Here is a 20,099-nt window from a genome sequence, read left to right on the forward strand (position 1 = left end):
TGGTTGGTTTGTAGCTCAGGCTTGAACTATGGCAACCCTTCTGCCTCAGCTTCCTGAGGGCCGGCTTACAGGCACTCACCACGATAACTGGCTGAGTACCTGGATTTCTCATTAAGCTAATTGACAAAGGTGATCAACAGCAAGCTCACCTCCGGCTAGTCACCAAGGGCTCGCCTGAGGAAAAGGCAGACACAACACCTGGACCTTACAACTCCACTTGTCCTCTCCTTCTGGCTCTCACGTTCCCTCCCCATCTCCCTGTTCATCACACAGCTCATAAAGAACAGTGGGAAATAGAAGTTCTTCAAGGATAAACCCAATGAAACATCAGGAGGAAGAAGCCAGCTCCCCCCAAAGCCCTGTGGCCCTCAGCTACACTGCTGAAGCTTGCTCAAATGCTTAGAAGTCCTGTTGTCTGTTAAAAAAAAAAAAAAAAAAAGGTTCCATTCAGTCCTGGAGGTCATCTCATGGGTCTGGCTTTTTCCATTGAGAATATTTATAAAATCCCAAATTCCCAAATGGAGCTGTATTAACATTACAAGATATGGGCCCAGTTTTTATTATATTTAACATTAAAGCAAAACAATTTTTTTTCTGGTTCATTAATTAGATACATTTTCTTTCTCCCTCTTATAATCTGTTAGGCACAACCACAGTGAGGGCTTGTTTCAATTGCAAAACGCTTTGTACTAAAAAAGAAGAAAAAAATCCTGTAAGTATCAGATTAACCATACAAAGTGGCCTGAATACTAATCTTTAAAGATGATTAGGCAAATGACTTGGAAGGAAGTCACGCCTCCAAGCCTTTTGAACTCTTTTTTTCCTCAGCTTTATAAGCTAGAAAAATGAAGCTCAAAAACTAGTTATCACAGCTGGGCAGCGGTGGTGCACACCTTTAATCCCAACGCTCAGGGAAGCAGAGGCAGGGGGATCGCTGTGAGTTTGAGGCTAGCCTGGTCTACAGAGTGAGTTCCAGGATAGCCAGGGCTGCACAGAGAAAACCCTGTCTCAAAAAACCAAAGCAAATAAAAAACCACAACAACAACCTCCAAAAAAATTGTCCCCACATCACCTTGTGATGGTGTGGGAGATATTTTGGTACATAGAACCTCTGAGCTAGGGTTTCTAGGGTATTTAATATTCGTGCCAACTGAAATCTTTAGGGTTGTTATCCTCACCTAATTCAGCTTTCTTTTTTTAATATGCATTGGTGCTTTTGCTTGCATGTATGTCTGTGTGAGGGTGTCAGATCCCCTGGAACTGGAGTTACAGACAGCTGTGAGCTGCCATGTGGGTGCTGAGAATTGAACCGCGGGGGGGTTGGGGGGTTGGGGGGCTGGGGGGTTGGGAGGTTGGGGGGGGGAAGGTCCTCTAGAAAAGCACCCTGTGCTCTTAACCATTGAGCCATCTCTATAGCCCGCCATGTCAGCATTTTTGACGGTGAGGACAGTCCCAGACTGCTCATACCTGTCTCTGAAGCTCGGCCAGGTTGTAAGGTAAGGCTCCCTCAGCCAGCGGAGCTATTCTCTCGATGTCCGCCAGAGTCAAGCGCCTTAAAAGAGAGAATGTTAGACACTGACAAACCCCTCATGTGGAGCACACCTTTCTCCCCCAAACTCTGAAGAGATAGCATTTAAAGGGGCCATTTCCTTATTCACATTTTATGACCATTTTAGTGAGTAAAAACAACAACAACAACAACAACAACAACAACAACAACAAAAAACCTTCAGATTTTATTTATAACCAAAGCAAAACCCTCCAGAGAAATCCATCCCTGAGGAGGGAGTGGAGCTAATGGAACTGAGGTAATGAGCGCTAACAATGAAGAAGTAATTCATGCCAGAGCAAAGGCCCGCACACCCTCCCCTCCACAATGCACACGCCCCCAGAGTCCCAGCAGAAAGGGTAGAAACAAGGAGGAGAAAGATATTTGGGCGCCTTCAAGAGAAGGCACCAGGGTAGGAAGGAGCCTCCCTTTCTTTCTCCGTTCTTTTTTTTTTTTTTTTTTTTTTTTTTTTTGACTTTTACAGTACTCTTCTTCAAAGCCCTTGAGTTTTGAATCATGTGAATACAGCACTAGGAGTGCCAACACTGACTTAAAAATAAGCATGTTCCGTGAGCCAGATAAAAAGGCCACTTCAGATGTAGTTTTGAGAAGGACTTTTAAAAAGCATTTATGTGCATAAAGGAGGCTTTTTGGGGGGGGGAATGCTTGTTGTTGTTGTTGTTGTTGTTGTTGTTGTTGTTGTTGTTGTTTGGTTTTTCGAGACAGGGTTTCTCTGTGTAGCCTTGGCTGTCCTGGACTCTCTTTGGTAGACCAGGCTGGGTTTGAACTCACAGAGATCTGTCTGTGTCTGCCTTTGCCTCCCGAGTGCTGGGACTAAAGGCGTGCACCAGCCAGCATGCCCGGACTTACATAAAGGAGGCTCAAAACACTTGTCTAAAAGTGAGAATTTTAGACAGGTGAGACATGGCCTAGTAGTTTGTGTCAGTCACCAAACACTGCTGGTTCACAAGATAGCTGAAAGACTAAAATGCCATCTCCTGCCCAGCAACACACCATAGGACAAGAAGGCAGTAAGCCACACGTGCATATCCAACTTCTGCAGTCCCCAGATATTTAAAAACTAGTTTTAATTATGTGTGTGTGTGTGTGTGTGTGTGTGTGTGTGTGTGTGTGTGTGTGTGTGGTGTACGCTTGTAAGTAAGTGCAAGTGCCCTTTGGAGCCACTATAGAGTGCAGCAGTATCCTCTGGAGCTGATGTTACAGGCAGTTCTGTGCCACCCAAGTGGATGCTGGGGTCAAATTTGAGTCCTCTGCAAAAGTAGCGAGTGTCTACCTGCAGAGCCATCTCTGCAGGCCCCGTATTTCCGATATTCTCACTTAAAGGACTATGGCAGGTGGCTAGAAGAACCCAGGCTTTTAACAGACTGCTCTCCTCTTTGACTCTGCCCATTTGGTGTCCGTACACGAGGGCTTTTTGTGAAGCTGCATGCCTTTGTATGTTAAATGCCCTCGACACAGTTTTGTGTTTTTAACATATATATGTATATATGGCATAAACATCCGAGCTCGCCCCTGGGGGGACATGATGATGCATCAGGCATGTCTTAAGAGAGTAATGCTCTCTGACACAAACTGGGTACACACTTTCAGAGAAACAGCCATTTCCAGCACTCAAAGAGGACACCACATTCTTCCATGCACTTCAGCCTACTGTCATGAATTTACAACCAAGGTTCTACAAATCACTTGAAATTCAGAACACTTTAGGAAAGCCACCATTAAAGGCATCTTCTCCCTCTCTCCAACTCTGTACTCTTTTCACTTTTCTTCCTTCTCCCTCTTCACTGTCACCCTGAACCCCTCTCTTACTTCCCCACTCATCTCTCTGCTCTTTACTCCTGCTCCTCATCTCCCCTCAGCCTGCCTCCTCCTGCCTCACTGGTCCTCTGTGTCCCCGTCCCCCGCCTCTCTCTCTCTCTGTCTCTGTCTCTCTGTCTCTGTCTCTCTGTCTCTGTCTCTGTCTCTCTGTCTCTGTCTCTCTCTGCCTCTCTGTCTGTCTGTCTGTCTGTCTCTGTCTCCCTCCCTCCCTTCCTCTCTCTTTCTCTCCTATTTCTCTTGCTAAGAACCTATACACTGAAAAAGCTGTTGGTAAAGGAAGGGGTATATGTCACATCCCAAGAGATCTGCCCTGTACTAAACACCATGAAGAATCACAGGAAGGGAAGCGTTACCCCGAGGCGTTATACAGGTCTGCAAGCTGGTACAAGATATCAATTTCTAGTGGAGTAACTTGTCCATAGCGTATGGCAGTCTGGGCAAATTCCTCTGGAAGAGAAAGAAACAAAGGTTAGTATCCCAAGAGTCTAATAAAAATGCAAAGCAAAAGACATTTTAACACCACCGTTCTAAACATGTGAAACTACATTTAAACACTCAGGTTCTGCTTATAACTGCATTCCTGAAAGCCCATGATTTAAAAAAAAAAAAAAAGAGAGAAGTAAGAGGATGAAATTGCAGAAACAGATGAACTAACTTCAATAAGAAAACAATCACTTTCTAGTTCTCACTTCTTTTGCTAATTCACTCTGGTCCCAGAGTTAGAAGATCAAAGTGGTTGTTCTGAGGTCTTCCAAAACATCCTATCATCACTCGCCCAAAAGCAGTTGCCATGGCAACTCATTCCCAGTGCAAACAAGCTATGGCCACACTGCCACTGCCCTGTTTGACAGGTTGGGCCAAGGCTCTTTTCCATACTGTCAGGGGGCACTTTCACCTTGCTGACCTCAGGATCTCATTAACTGCTCCTGGGGTTCCAGGCCCACGTGAAGCCTGAGCAACTGACTTTCCAGATCTCTCGGTTCTGTGGCCGACTTAGACTGGCCACAAGCCTAGCTGATGAAAAGGGACAAATCTGAAGATTCTAATTAACTTGTAAATCTTACCCTTTGTGACTTCAATATCTTTCCTCGTGCCTGCTAACGTGCTGTAGATCTTACGAACAAGCTCCATGTTGTTGAGTAAGGAGTTAAATGCGTTGAAGTAGGAGAAGCTGACTTGGTGCGAGGTGCTCCCCCCAGCAGCCTAGGGAACAGCAACACGAAACGTTTAAAACTCAAAAGTAAGAAACGTGGTTTGGACTCTGCATTTATTTATTTATTTTTTTTTTTCTCAAAGTGGACCCAAAGGAGGCTCTGTCATTAAAACAATTAGCTACCAGCCCATAAAATACAAGGGGCTATCTGACTACAACACGGCCCACTTTGTACCCTTAGGGAAGTCTACACAATTGAGGTTTTAAGGAAGAAAGCAACATCTGGAAGTTGGAGTTCATGGTTCACCCATCGCTAAGGTCAGAAACAACAAATGTAATTATTGCAGATCAAAACCTGCCTACTTAAACAGGATTCTTCAAGACCCTCAACTGTTCAAAGTGTGCTGCAACTGGAAAAATATCAATGTATACTGTGGAATAGTCCCTAAACTTGTTTATTTTTTCCCTATTCACATATACAAAAACCGAGTGCTAACTTTTTTTTTTCCATGCTGTAGATTGAAACCAAGGCCTCCTCTATACTAAATTGTTCTCTCTACCATTGAGCCACACCTCTGGTCTTACTAGCCTTAAAATGTAAGACCACTTAAAGATGATTTGTATTTTATTCTGTGTATACCAGTATTTTGTCCACATGCATTTCATATGCCACACATGTGCCTGGTGCCAGAGAAAACCTGAGGAGGGTGTCAGACCCCTGGAAACTGGGGCTGTGAGCCATCATGTGGATTCTGGGAATTGAACCCAAGTTTTCTGGAAGAGAAGTCAGTGCTCTTAACTGCTGAGCCATCTCTCCAGCCCTGAAACCATTTTATTACATCAACTTTTCTCAATTAAAAAAAAAAGCCATTGTTATTCTTCAGATACCAATAACTGGCTCTCTGATCCTGCATTGTGCATTGTGCAAAATACAGCTCCCCAGAGCTCCCCAACTGGACAGAAGATCTGGTGAGGGTTCACTCTCCATTGAGTTACGATCTCAGGGTTCCCAGGACACAGGGCCACTCACACTGGAAAACAGGTAAGCGGCCTTCATCATTTCTAGAGAAAGAAACTCCTCCCTTTGCCCATCCCTTAGGTATAGTCTCAAAAGAGAAGGATTTTATGTTGTTTTTGTTTGTTTTTCAGTTTCCAAAAATCTAATTTCCAAGCTATTAGGCAGAGGTGATGGAAAGTCGTCACTATTTAAAACTCAAAGAAAGAAGTCCTCGACTTCTGATTTCTCTTTGACATAAATCCTTCGCCTTCTACAGTGCCGATTACAATGGGCAAAAGCGTCTGCCCCCCCCCCCCATATAGGTTTTATTTTTTATTAATGTCAATCTGGACACCAAACGCAGGGCTCATATTCCTTAATATTTTCCTCTGAGGATTATGACTATTTTGGGAAACCGAGGCAGCAGCCATCTAACCCAGTTGGAAAATACAAAATGGACCCCTCCATCCTAATGGACGCTGAGTCAGCCCTTCCTTCTGGAGTTTCTTCCTTTCTTCTCTCCTTCCCTCCCCGATCCCTTTTCTGTCCCTCCTTTCATCTTTGGTTGGGGTTGGGGTGTGAGGTGAGGTATTGGGGGGTGGGGTGGGGGCGGGGAATGAGATGTGGAGGGAAGAGTGACACGTTCCATGGTGACACGTTCCATGGTGACACGTTCCATGTTCAACTTCGCTGAAGAGAAAGCGCAGAAGTTGATCTTTCTACCCCCCGGTGTAAGGCAGGGATGATGATCTCCAGCTGAAACAACAGACGCGCCCACTGGCTCTCCTCCATTGCAAACAAGCAGTAATCAAAACCTTACACACGGCCCAGTGTGAGGGCGAGAACACAGGTACGTAAGGACCTTTTCACCACTGCGTGGGGAAGCAGATGGCATGAGTCTGCTGTGGGTCCACACGATTACCTGCGAGAGATTTGCACTTTGACAGAACAAAAGACCCGCGTCTGGGACGCACACTCTGAAGGCACAGCAAGAGGGCAGAGAGCACTGACTCCAGAGGCTGGTGGCCCCACATTTTCTCCCTGCAATGCTGACGTGAGCGTGGTTGTTAAAGCAGTGCAGGGGCCTGTGAGCATCCTTCCAGCACACAGAGGAAGGAGCCATGGTAACTAGACTGCTAGAGCTTGGGGTGAGAGGTAAACAGAAGCCAAGATGAACGTGAGAATACACTGAAATATAGTGAGCATGGTCTCTTGGACTGGACACTATAAAGGGAAATAAATAATTTGGAAGTAAGTGAGAGCAAGATGGTAGCTTTGGATGAAGCGAGAAACTGAGAAAGACCACTCCCTTACACACACACACACACACACACACACACACACACACACACACACACTGTTTAACCTTCTACCAACCAAACACAAAGCCTTGTTAGTTAAGAGCCATGTGGACACAAGAAGGTGCTCCAGAACACAGTGGTTCAAAACGGTTCAGGAAGTGGATAAAGTGAAAGCCCATCCTCCTACTTACTGAAACTAGGTTCTCCTCCACAAAAGGAGTGAGCATGTGGGACCGAATGGTGACCATGACATCACTGAAATCCAGACCTGAGATCATGCCACTTTTACTTTTGTCTTTCAGCGCAAAGGCTTGCCTCGCATGTTCCAACTGTAATTCCTGCAGGGAAGAGAGAGAAAGAGAGCGCACACATTGAAAGGGAACACGTCCCAAGCATACATTTTGCAAAGAAAGAGAGCATAGACAGACTTCCTTCACATGTCCTCGCTACAGAGAGAAGCAGTTTGAAGCTCTGAATTCACAGCAAAGCTTCCAACTTGTTCGCAAGGCTCATAGATGTGATACATCAGAACTGGCAGTAACAGGAAGGGGTCGGGGGTCGGGGGGGGGGGCGCGAAATGGAACCTTCTGGAAGGGGTGGGGGGAATGGAACCTTCTGGAAGGGGTGGGGGGGGAATGGAACCTTCTGGAAGGGGTTGGGGGGGTGGAACCTTCTGACTTGGACCCATGACTGAAAACAGGATATGGCAGCTACGATACACAACTATTTACTCTTTCCTGCTTCAAGACTTTCTTGCCATCCACAAGGACTTCTGGAATTAAGAGTTTACATTCATTTTCAGTTCTTCACTTTTAAATGTTGTAATCAGAGCCAATCTTTCTTTCTCTCTGCATCAGAGAGAAATATCCAAAAAAAATTTTTTTTAATGAACTCAGTATGAAACTATACCAAATGGCAAATGAAATACTTCCCAATTCTAGAATAAAAGTTACGGACAGGAAACTGCACAAGCTGTGTTTATTATCACCCAGTCAGGCTTTGGGCACAGTCACTCTCAAACTGTTAAAACAGTCCAGAAATTCTCTGAGGTTTTGAACTACTGTAAAATGAAATGTTGTAACAAGCAGTATCAATAAAAACAGTAAAACGTGCCCCAGGGTAGGAACTAAAGTCTAAAGCAGAGCATTCTGTCTTGGGCACCCATGAGGCAATCCAAATGGATGAGCTCGCACAACACATGGTGTGTGTCCAGATGCCACGTTCATGCGCCTTGTGGGCTGGAAACTATAGTCATATTTAAATATTATCCAAAGGTAGGATTGGTTATTGTCACTGCCATTCATTCACCAAGGCACTGCCCCACCTTATCCTGACATTTAAAACACTTTCGGGGGCTGGGGGCTCACTGGTGGAATGTTTACGTGTCATACATGAGACCTAGGTTCAACTCTCAGTTCCCACAAATGGATAGATAGATGGATATATAGACAGATAGATAAAATTATTTTCTGTTGAAGTCTCACTCTTTTTATTTATTTTGTGTATTTATGTGTTTCTATCTAAAAAAAAAAAAAAAAAAAAAGAGCCACGGTCTCATTCATGTAGGTCAGGTTGACTTTGAACTCTCTGTGTAGTCGAAGCTGGCCTTGAACTCTTGATTCTTTTCCCTTCACCTCCCACAGACTAGAATTGTAGGCACACGTCCTCGCATCTGGTTTTAATTATATGTTCCCATGGACTTCTGATATCTCAGTAGTAATTCAAGTCATTAAAATTAGCTTAGCGAGTATTTGTTTCATAGCACAATTAATTATGCTATATATTTGTTTCATGTGGTTTTCTGTACATGTGTGAGATTTCATAGTAAAATTTTGAAACTTCTCGGCAAGGTAATAAGCTAAAGACAAGTATATCGAACCATCTGAATCTTTCAGTGGATCAAGAGCTCCAGGAGACTCTGCAGAGGTGGCGTGTGCCCTCGACACATATGTGGTATGAGAATCCAAATAAAGCAAGGAGCCCGTCAGCATTGCAAAGTCTACAGACAACCACGTGTAATCTAGCACTCCAGAGGTGGGGCTCGAAGGGTGAGAAGTTCAAAGCCAGCCTCGATTATACAGAGACTTTGAAGAAGAGACTTGGATGCTGATAGTCTAGTTTCTAAGTAGGGAATAAGGCTGGAAGCCTCAACAGTTGCTATGGATATGGACTTGGAGTTTTATTTCCTTCCATCAGCCTTAGGTTCCTCGAGTAAATCTCCAGACCGACAATCAACCTTTAAGTTTTCTGCCAGGGTTGGTAAAGGGCAGAGAGGGGGTAGGAAGGTAACTGCTTTGTGTGTTGGGGGGGGGGGCGTTTAGTGTATAGTATGTGTAAGAGTATGTGTGGATGGGAACATGGAAACCACAGGAGGATGTCGGATGTCCTGCTCCATCACTCCCCCACCTTATTCCCTTAAACAGACTCTCTCACTGAGCCTGGAGCCAGGACAGCAGCCACCAAGTCCCAGCAGGTCCTCCTGTCTCTGTCTCACACTGCCCTGGTGTCACAGATGTCCAGCCATGTAAACGTGCTCATCCCCCTTTTCCGGTGTGAGGGTTAGGGATTGAACTGATTCTCGTACTTGCACAGGAAGCACGCTACATGCTGAGCCACCTCCACAACCCAGGTAACCAACCATTCCTTAAACAGACCCAGAGGGTCTCATTTGCTAATCCAAGGGCCTTAACACAGTGACGTCACAGGGTTCCGATGAAACCGCCTAACCACAGCATTTTACAGCCAGGCCTAGAGTTGGTAAACTCTATGTTGGTGGTTTAAATGAGAATGGTCCCCATAGGCTCATGTGTTTACTAGGACTCCATTGGTAGCTGTTTGGGGAGGGTTGGGGGTGTGGCCTTGATGCCCCCCCCCCCACAGTGCACATGAGCACACACACAAGCATATGTACATAAGTAAGAAACAAATCTTTTAAAAATGCAAACAGAGGGACTGGAGAGATGGCTCAGAGGTTAAGAGCACTGGCTGCTCTTCTAGAGGTCATGAGTTCAATTCCCAGCAACCACATGATGGCTCATAACCATCTATAATGTGATCTGATGCCCTCTTCTGGCCTGCTGGTGTACATACAGGCAGAGCACTGTATACATAATAAATAAATAAACCTTTTTTAAAAAAATTTAAAATGCAAACAGAGAAAAAGGAAGTAGAAAAACGAAGTTTGGAGCAGACATCCTTTGGAGAAAATGAAACTGAATGCCCCATCTTTAATATCAATATAGAGGTGGTAAAAATAGTGTAACACTTGAGTAAAAACAGTGTGCTATTTTTCTGCTTTTTTTTTTTTTGGTTTTTTATTTCTTTATTTTTAATTTTTAGACAAAGTTTTCTTGTGTATCCCAATCTAACCTCCAATTTGGAACATTCTCTCTGTCTCAGTGCACAGACTATGTTACCACACCCAGCTATGCCATTAAAATAAATAAATAAACAAGCAAACAAACAACTTCTAAGAAAGACTATTCAGAAAACCAAGTGAACTTATTAAAAAAAAAATCAAAATACAACAAATACAAATTTAAAGCACCAGAAGGAAAATAGGATGAAAACTAAAATAAAGATGCAAAAGACAAAGAAACAAATCAAGAACTGAAATTTTCTTATAATCAGTAAAATGATTAAAAGTAAACTGACATCAATAAATATCATCATGAAGGCAAGGCAGGCAAGCGCAGAGGATGGCTGCACCTGGCATGGGCCACACACATAACCATTTCCTGACAGTATACCTAGCAGCCTGTGTGTAACCCAGGACTCCCACGGGCATCAAGCTGCCCAGGGTCCCTACTCCAAATAATGAGAAAGTTTCTATTCACATGCCTTCCCAGTTATATTCTGTAGGAGGATGGTGGGAGGCCAGCCCAGCATGAACCTGTTTTGGGCACACGGGCAGCAAGGAGAATCATGGCCTCTAAGTCAGCTTTTAAGGAAAATCTCCTACTTACCATCTTTAATTTTTTTTTCAATTAAAAATATATTACTTGAGCCGGGCATGATGGCACCTTTAATCCCAGCACTGGGGAGGCAGAGGCAGGCAGATCTCTGTGAATTCGAGGCCAGCCTGATCTATAACATGAGTTCTAGGACAACCATGGCAGTTATACTGAGAAACCCTGTCTCGAAACAAACTTACAAACAAAAAAGTATTACTTTATAAAATGGGGGAGGCGGGCACACACCACAACATGCATGTGGGCATCAGAGGAGAATATATAATAATTGGTTCTCTCCTTCCGTCGTATGGATCCTAAGGATTGAAGTCAGCTCATCAGACTCGCAGGCAAGTGCTTTTACCCACTGAGCCATCTTGTTGGCCCCGCTATTAACCATCTTGCACCTATGTATACTTAGGCATGCTTATGATTAAAATGAAGTGCGTTATCAAAAGAGTACGGGCAGTGAAGGATATACAACTCAACTTTGTCTATTGAAATAGAGAACTTCCCATATCATACCCCTTAGTAACAAGTCCCCTCTTCTTCCCCCATAAAGAAGTCCTAGGCAACAACCCGGGGCCTGTGATTGCGCTCCAATTCGTGTAGCTGCTGCTCGGTTTTGTGAACTTCCATGTTTTCTCATGTGTACTCTCATCTGTACTATAACTTTGCTCCTGAATAAAGCCCTTTTGAGACTGCATCTGTTCACACCCTTATTTCACATGTCTTGAATAAACAATTAAGACAAGACCTGGAAATAATCATTCTATAAACTGGCCACTGGTGGGGAGGGTGGGGGGGTCCTAAAACACCCCAGACGGCAAGTTAAATCTGCTGTGAGAATGACATTGGCCTTCTTAATGTCAACACCACAAAGCAGAAAGCATACAAGAAATGCTTTTAAAGTCAACATCCAGTCAACTATTTAAGTTTAATGATTGAAGCTTTTCACGTATGAATAAAGTCTCAAAATTCTTTTTTTTTTTTTACTTTTCTCAGAGAGCCAATACAGGAAACATTCTATCTAAAGGAAGTCAACCATTATTAAGGAAAGATGAAATCCAGGGAGCAGGAGATGCGATGTTAACGGAAGGGTAACTGGGCTCAAAGGTGATGGGACGAAGGTGATGGCGATCAGAGAGTAGCCAGCTTAGCTCCACCTTCAGACCGGAAGGCACCGTGTAGTGCCGCTGCTATAGAAAATACTCTGGTGTTTCCTCCGGATGTTAAGCACAGGGGCCAGGACACAGCTCAATGACAGCACTTGTCAGGCACACACAGGGTCCTGGGTACTATGCCCATGACCACGACAGGGAAGGAACAGAGGGAAGAAACGGGAATTAACACAGGACAGCATGGCTGCAATCCTATCCATAGCTATATGCACGAAAGAAGTGAAAGTAGGTCATCTAGTGAACATTTGTGTGTGAATGTTTCTAGGAACTCCTGTGTACAAGAACCAGAAGGTTGCCAGGTGTGGTGGTGCACGCCTTTAATCCCAGCACTCGGGAGGCGGAGGCAGGCGGATCGCTGTGAGTTCGAGGCCAGCCTGATCTACAAAGTGAGTCCAGGACAGCCAAGGCCACACAGAGAAACCCTGTCTTGGGGGGGGGGGGGACTCAAAACAAAAAAACCAGAAGGTCAAGCAATCTATGAATGGACAAAAATATAGTCATGCAATGAATATTAAGTCAAAAAAGGGAATTAAGTAGAGTATCACTACAAGATCAAATATGAGTAGTTCTTTTTTTGCTGTTTGCTTCTTGAGAGAAGGTTTTTTCATATGGCCCAAGTGTGAGGCAAATGCACGTTTGAACTCCCGATCCCCGTGCTTCCGCCTCCTAAGTGCAAAGATTACAAGTGTGAACACTTACACCCACGTAAAGGCCTAGTGGCTGTTGAAGCCCTGGGATTGAACCTACGGCTTCACATACGCTAGGCAAGTGCTTTACCACTGAGCTATAACCCCACTCCCAATATGGCTAATTCTTTTTCTTTTCTATTTTTTTTCTTTTTCTTTTTCTTTTCTTTTCTTTTCTTTTCTTTTCTTTTCTTTTCTTTTCTTTTCTTCTTCTTCTTCTTCTTCTTCTTCTTCTTCTTCTTCTTCTTCTTCTTCTTCTTCTTTTTTTTTTGGAGACAGTCTCACTATGTAACCCTGACTGATCTAGAACTCTATAGACCAGGCTGGCTTCGAACTCAAGAAATCTGCCTGTCTCTCCGCTCTGCTTCCTGAATGCTGGGATTAAAGATGTGGTCTATCACATTTGTCTCACTATGGATAATTCTTTAAAATATTATGTTAAGTGGAAGAAAAAAGACACACGGAAAACCCTGGCATATAATCCCACTCATGTGGATTGTCTATAACAGTTACATCCATAAAAACCAAAGGCAGATTGGTAGCTCCCAGAAGCCGGGAGAGAAGTATTGATGGGAGCGACTTCTAAAAGGTCTCGGGCAGTTCTTTGGAGTAATAAACAGGTCTGGGATATGATGGAAGCTGCAAAATACATTAATGTTCTGAAAGTCAGAAAACTCTACTTTTAGAGGATCCGTTTTATACTCTATTTTATACAAAAATCTATTCTCTCCTCCTCTATTTTTTTGTTTTTGTTTTTGTTTTTTTTTTTTTTTAATCCTCTGCTATATTAGGAATCAACCCCAGGGCCTCATGCATGCCAGGCACTGAGCCACACTCTTGGAGAGTCCCACTACTGTGAAATTGATAGGTAACCTCCTGTGTTTTAAATGCACTAAAGAGAGTTTAATAGTGACAGGATGGATGCCTTAACATTACTAAGTAGAAAAGTAAACAAACCCTGGAGATCCCCAACAAAGTAATAGTTCTAGGCACTAATTAGAGGTGTGCCTCACTATCTGTAAGGTACTTGGTTGCAGGACCCAATCCCACCGGTCCTCTCCTCACAGAAGCTAAACAAGTACACTGTTTGCAGATAGCCTACTTGTGTTCCCCCTTACACTTTAAATCATCTCTTTCATATAGCATACGTGTATCCTATGTTTTTTGCATTTATTTATTTAGTATATTTTGTCTCTCTTTCTCTTTGTTTATGTGCGTGTGTGTGTGTGTGTGTGTGTGTGTGTGTGTGTGTGTGTGTACATGAGGTTAGAGGCCAGCTTGCAAGTTTCAGTTCTCACCTGCCACTACAAGAGTTTAACGGATCAAACTCAGGTCATCACACTTGGTGGCAAGTGACTGTGCTCACTGATCCATCTCACCAGCTCCTCTTACATAGCTGAAAGCATGTCTATAGTATTTATACAGCCTAATACTACTCTGGGGCGGTGGTAGTGCAAGCCTTTAATCCCAGCACTCAGAGGACAGAGGCAGGCGGATCTCTGTGAGTTCAAGGCCAGTCTAGTCTACAGAGAGAGTCCAGGACAGTCAAGGCTACACAGAGAAACACTGTCTCAAAAAACAAAAACAATAACAAAACTAATGCTGCAGGAGGTGGTGGTACACACCTTTAATCCCAACACTCAGGAGGCAGAGGCAGATGGAGTTTTAGGCCAGCCTGTCTACATAGTCAGTTCTAGGCTAGCCAGGGTTATACTGAGAAACCCTAACTCAGAAAAAGGAAAAGAAAGAAAAACAAAAACAAAAACAAAACAACAACCACAAAAAAGCCCCAAACTATGTAAATGTACTATAATTGCACTTTATTGTTGAAGGAATACTGACAAAAAAAAATCTGTACATGTTCAACAATGATACAACTTCTCCCAAATATTTTCTACCTGTTGTTTCTTGGCTCCACAAGTATGGAGGGCTGTGTTTATGAAATTATAGCCATCCCTATAACCATTGGCCTAAACAGACTTGTGACATAACTATAGAAAGGATGAGGGTGGAAAATGTCCAAGTCTGTGCTTGGCAGTGAGAGCCGAAAGAACTCCTAATCTCCAGCAGTAAGAATCCAACCAAACGGGCTGGAGAGATGGCTCAGTGGTTAGGAGCACTGTCTGTTCTTCCAAAGGTCCTGAGTTCAATTCCCAGCAACCACGTGGTGGCTCCCAAGCATCTACAATGTGATCTGATGCCCTCTTCTGGCCAGCAGGTGTACATGTAGGCAGAGCACTGCATACATAATAAATAAATAAATCTTAAAACATACATACACCAAACACATCTGAAAGCAGAAAAACTAAGAAGGGAGAATAGAAGTCGATTATTTAAATATGAGGATGCACGAGGAAGGAAAATGGCCGCAAGAGTTTAAAGAGCTTGCTTCAGTGGACGGGAGATGAAGCACAGGGTTAGACGAGGACTTCCTCGGTCTCTGCGCCAGACAACACGCGTGCCCGGGAAGAGCGGGCGCCTACCTGGAGAAACTGTGTGAATTCCACATAGTTCAGGTGCTTCTTGCGATTGTGCCCAAAATGCAGCCGGATGAACTCGCAGTCCCAGTTAAAAGGGATGTGATGATGGATAATGGTCTGTCCAAAAATCTCCTTGACATTTTCTTAAAAGGGAAAAGAAAACCGAATCAGTCACGCTGACGGCGAACCATCCAATCCACTGCAATGCTCCTACAGAGAAGAATTAAGAAAAGTTTAAAAAGTCAAGGCCGGCTGGCTGCTTCTACTAAGAGGAACTGTGAATCTCTCTTTGTGCCCAGAAACCCATGCAGGAACACAACTGACACAAAATATAATTTTTCACTTAAGATTGTGTACCCTTACATATAAGGCCGTGAGATTCTTAATTTCTCTTGACTTAATTTTAATTAGGAAGCGGTTTCTATCTTGCCATATAAGTAGCTGCTGTTTTACATCCCAGCATAAGCTCAATAGTGTTCCCCTGGTTCCTCAAGGAGTCGAATTAAGCCTTTTATCAGAAGCATGAATACCTAAATTACAGTATAATGCAATATTTGTCATACTAAGTATGCTTTGATTGAGGTATGATTATTACATTCACACTAGCCTGAATATGACTATTGAAGACGGCTATAAGAAATCCTTCCAACTATCATTAGCTCAGCAGTAAAGCACCTTATTAAAAGCTGATAGTGTCAAAAATAGGGTCTTGCCACAAAGCCTCAAAATCCCCCTAAAATCTATGATTAATAGTCTGAACTATTAAAATATTTTAAGATAAGTGAAATTAGTGATCTGCTTGTCAATGGAGAACCATACACGGCACACTAGCTTTTTAGTAGGTACCAGTCACGCTGTACGCTACAACCAGGACTCTGTTGCTTGTCTTCATGCAGTGGCAAGATCATTCACTTTCTTACAGTTCTACATCGATTATGAAAATTGGTTCGCAAATAACTGGTGCTTTAACAAGCAGAGACTGGGTAGACTAATTTAGAAGCTCATGCGAAAAAAAAAATCATTAGCAAAATTAAGAGAGCAGAAAGCCTTTTTAGTAATGTCTTAAAAAGTAAATTATTTTCCAAATTCAGCCAATGTTATTAGTGAAAGGGTTTTTACCGTCAGTAGCTATCAATTATCCTAGAGAATTAGTAAACAGAGGTTTGATGTTTTACAGTCTTTGAAGACAATGCCAATCTCATAGCCGGCGATGGTGGGTAATGGATTCCCTTGGTTTTGTGTAGCCTTTTCTTTGGGAAAGCACTCCATTTGGGTGGAACTCTGACCTGGAACTCTCCTAGTGGTCTGGACTCAAGGTAATGGCTCTAGTTCACAGGACGTCACTGGGGAGATGGGACGCTCATCTTCTCTCAAACAGATGCAGGCTTTCTCAGCTAAGTGGCAATAAGATCTCAGAGTTTTCAACCCACGTCAAGTATGATCACCTGAAACAAACTAAACACTGCATGGGGTTTTTATTTCTCAAAAGATTTCAGTTCAGTATCAATTCATGAGATTCTGGCTCAAATTGATACAGACCATCATGCTTAAAGCTGGGCCCTGGGGTTGTAGCTTGGGTAGAAGGCTCACCCTTCATGCTCAGGATCATGGCCCCAATCCTCCACCACCAGCCATCGGGGTTTCAGGTTGTAAAATATGTTAAAGCTTATAAAGTAATTAAAATAGTAAGGACTGTAAAAATGTGTTTAGGATCCATCTAATATAATTAGTCACTCCTGTCTCAGATGAACTAACTTTATGTATTTTAGAAGTCTAACAAACCAGACACGGTAGTGCATGCGTTAGTCCCAGCATTTGGGAAGGAGAGGCAGGAGGATGTCTGTGAATTGGAGGCCAGCCTAGTTCACGTAAGGAGTGCCAAGCCAGCTAAGCTACAGAGTGAGATCCTATCCCCCCCCAAAAAATAAAAAATTAAATTAAAAAGGTCTAACAAAAAAGGTGTTTAAATTAAAGATGAAACGTGTAGGGCTGAAGAGACGGCTCAGAGGTTAAGAGCACTGGCTGCTCTTCCAGAGGTCATGAGTTCAATTCCCAGCAACCACATGGTGGCTCACAACCATCTATAAATATGATCTAATGTCCTCTTCTGGCCTGCAGGTACATATGCAGATAGAGCACTGTATACATAATAATAAATAAATAAATCTTTGAAAAAAGATGAAAAGTGTAATGGAATGTAGAATAACGTAACATAAATCATTGCATATATGAAGCAATACTAAGTTTGCTAAAGAAAGGAAGTTAGCTTTTATTTTAAAGGTATTACTCACAATGATCAATTATTTAATAGGAAATGTACATACTGCTGCACAGCAGGTCTGAGTCTACTTAGCAAGGAAAAGAAAGGTGCCTGCATAATTTTTATGTAACAGCAGAAAAAACTGAATCCCTTTTTGTATAATTTGGAAATATCAGAATCTTCATGAATTTGCGTGTCATCCTTGCGCAGGGGCCATGCTAATCTTCTCTGTATCGTTCCAATTTTAGTATATGTGCTGCCGAAGCAAGCACAAGATATCAGAATCTTAAGTGCAAAACAGTCTCAAAGGCAAAGACTCAAAAGCCTTCAAACAAACAAACAAAATGTAATGGTTTCTATTTTTTTTTCTGACATCACCAAAAGGATATTTACTAACTAACTCGTCTTTATTATTTATTTGTGGTATTGGGTCTTGAACCCACGGCCTTGAGCATGCTGGGTAAGCCTCTTTCTACTGATCGACTCCCCCAATTCTCTTTTGTTTCTTTTTATTTTGAGACAGGGTAGCGTCTCACCCTGAAGCCCAAGAGGGCCTTGAATTTACAATCCTCCTGTCTCAGCCTCCGAGTCGCTGGGATGACAGGCATGAGCTACCATACTGGGCTCACAAACTAAATGTATAAAACATACTTGAAAACTAAACTCCTATAGTTAAAAAAAAAAAAACTCCTCGTTAATGGGGAGCTAATGATCAGACCCATGCCCTGCCAACGCCAAGCAAGCCCTCTATGGAGGAGCCATACCCAGGCCTAAAATGAAAGCTTCAATGGGGAATTCTGTCTTACTAACTTCCTAGCAACCTCTGGAAACCTAGGCGCTGTTCAAGCAATTAAGACAGTGGTCTACAAGAGTCAGAGCAGGCTCTCAAATACAGAAGTGGCGTTTGCACAGATACAAAAGCAGAACATTTTCTACTTCTCCCCAAATGGTCCCCTGACAGGTCTGTACATGGTTTCCTTGTGACATCATCCCCAGTCTATTAACTACTCTGTGACACTCAGTCCTTTTCATCACGCCCCGGGCTGCAATTGGAGTGACTGGGGGCTGAGAAGACTGTGATCCTACCTCAGCACCTCTTGAGATGCAGTCTACAAATCTGTCCCTATCCCATGACATTCGTCTGAAGCTGCCTGAGGAATGTCACAGAGTGGATGTGGTCTACATTCATAATTGCCACTGTTCTTTCACTAGGGAGTGTTTACAAAACAAAGCCACACAAACGTCCTGGAACTAAGGGGTGTAGACCTGCGTGAGGCAATGGCCTTATCAGCACTCATCTTCCTGGGTCACCAGGCCTTGCATGACCCGAGAGGAGGAGACCCATCATTAACCCCAAGCACGCCTGACCCATCTTGCTACTCTGCGTAACAGCCTTCCCACCCAAAGAGAATCCGTCTTTCCAGTGGCAAACAAGGATCTTTAGCTCCAAATAGCACTCTTTACGAGCACTGTTTCTGTGGCCACAGCTCTGGCCTGGCATGACAGTCACATCCTGGCCAGCAAGATCATGATCCAGGAGGTTATACTAGGTTGGCATTGCTGAGAGAAACGGGAGTCCGTCCATTCATGGTTCTGACAGAGAAAACAATAGAGCCACTTTTTCACTGCCTGCAGGGAGCATGGGTTTAGGGAAAAGGCGCTTCATAATTCCTTTGAAAACTGGGGCCAGATAACAAAAGTAGCTCGTCACTATGTTCTCTTTGCTCAAAAGGAGAGGAGCGCAGGATTTGTGTGGAGAGCAGGTGACCGGTAACAACGTGATTAAGTAAAAAAAAAAAAAAAAAAAAAAAAAAAGTTCCAAGAACGTAGATTAGTCAGTTTAGCTGTATCAGTCACTTAGAAAGAATGGACTAGGTGAAATGCTCCTTGCAGCATAGTCTGGAAATATGTCTTAACAGGGGGGTTTTTTTTGTCTCCCCAGCAGCCCCCACTGTGTCTCCCCACGTCATCCACCCTCATCCCCTCCCATGGTCCTCATGGGTGCTTTCTGCAGGGTCTTCATCACCTTTCTGCAGTACAAAATTACCTCTGACCGGGGCTGGCACTCTTCTCCAAGACTGCCACCGTGCCTGCTCCATGAATGAGCCTGGAAGGAGCAGCTGTACCAACGGTGTGGCCAGAGAACTCCTCCTGTAGGTATACAAGCTGTCAGCCCCGTGACACAGCCCGCCTACCATCAGCCCAGCTTGACATCCTGAGTTCAAGGATCCCAGCCCAGCAGGAGTCGCTGCTTCCAACCTCGAGGCCTGAGACCAAGCATTCTTTATGGCTGTGGGGGGGGGGTAATTTTTTTTTTTCTTTTCCCTCTCTCCACAGCTTGGTTTCACCTGCACAGTTCTTAGGGTGACGTCAGAGAGGTCCTTAGGACACCTGCGGTAAACCGGTGACTTCCTAGAGTATGTACAACTGACCGGACACAAGAGGGAGATTTGTGGATGTGCTTTTCAGTGAAGGACAAATTGGGAGGAAAGAAGAGGAACAACTAGGAACCCAGAAAAGAAAACAAACAGCCACAACAATCACAACGGAAAAGAGCAACAGCAGGAACTGGTAGAGGAAGTCCCAACGGCAGCATGCAGACTCTCTCAGCTTCCAGGCTCTTACTTCCAGGAAGTCCTGGGTGAGCTCCCCGGCACTCGGGGGGAAGGTGTTGTTAGCCCTTTACCTACCTCCAGAAGGGAT

At 43.7% G+C, this 20,099-nt stretch overlaps 1 protein-coding gene across 2 annotated transcripts in view; it reads right to left on the bottom strand.

Moving 5' to 3' along the window:
* SLC25A12 (solute carrier family 25 member 12) overlaps nt 1-20,099 on the bottom strand; it is a 100,736-nt gene that overhangs the window by 37,199 nt on the left and 43,438 nt on the right. The window contains exons 2-7 of one of the 2 annotated variants that reach the window (XM_084799460.1): nt 19,444-19,547; nt 15,140-15,279; nt 7,031-7,177; nt 4,453-4,591; nt 3,742-3,835; nt 1,468-1,552 (exon numbers count right to left, since the gene is read on the bottom strand). In XM_084799460.1, the coding sequence (XP_084655586.1) occupies nt 1,468-1,552; nt 3,742-3,835; nt 4,453-4,591; nt 7,031-7,177; nt 15,140-15,279; nt 19,444-19,495 (657 nt within the window). In that variant the 5' untranslated portion in view covers nt 19,496-19,547. The remainder of the gene's footprint in view (nt 1-1,467; nt 1,553-3,741; nt 3,836-4,452; nt 4,592-7,030; nt 7,178-15,139; nt 15,280-19,443; nt 19,548-20,099) is intronic. The other variant, XM_084799459.1, reaches the window with a different exon arrangement.

This window comes from Acomys minous (genome assembly GCF_964271855.1).
Source record: "Acomys minous genome assembly, chromosome: 10".
Classification (NCBI taxonomy): domain Eukaryota; kingdom Metazoa; phylum Chordata; class Mammalia; order Rodentia; family Muridae; genus Acomys; species Acomys minous.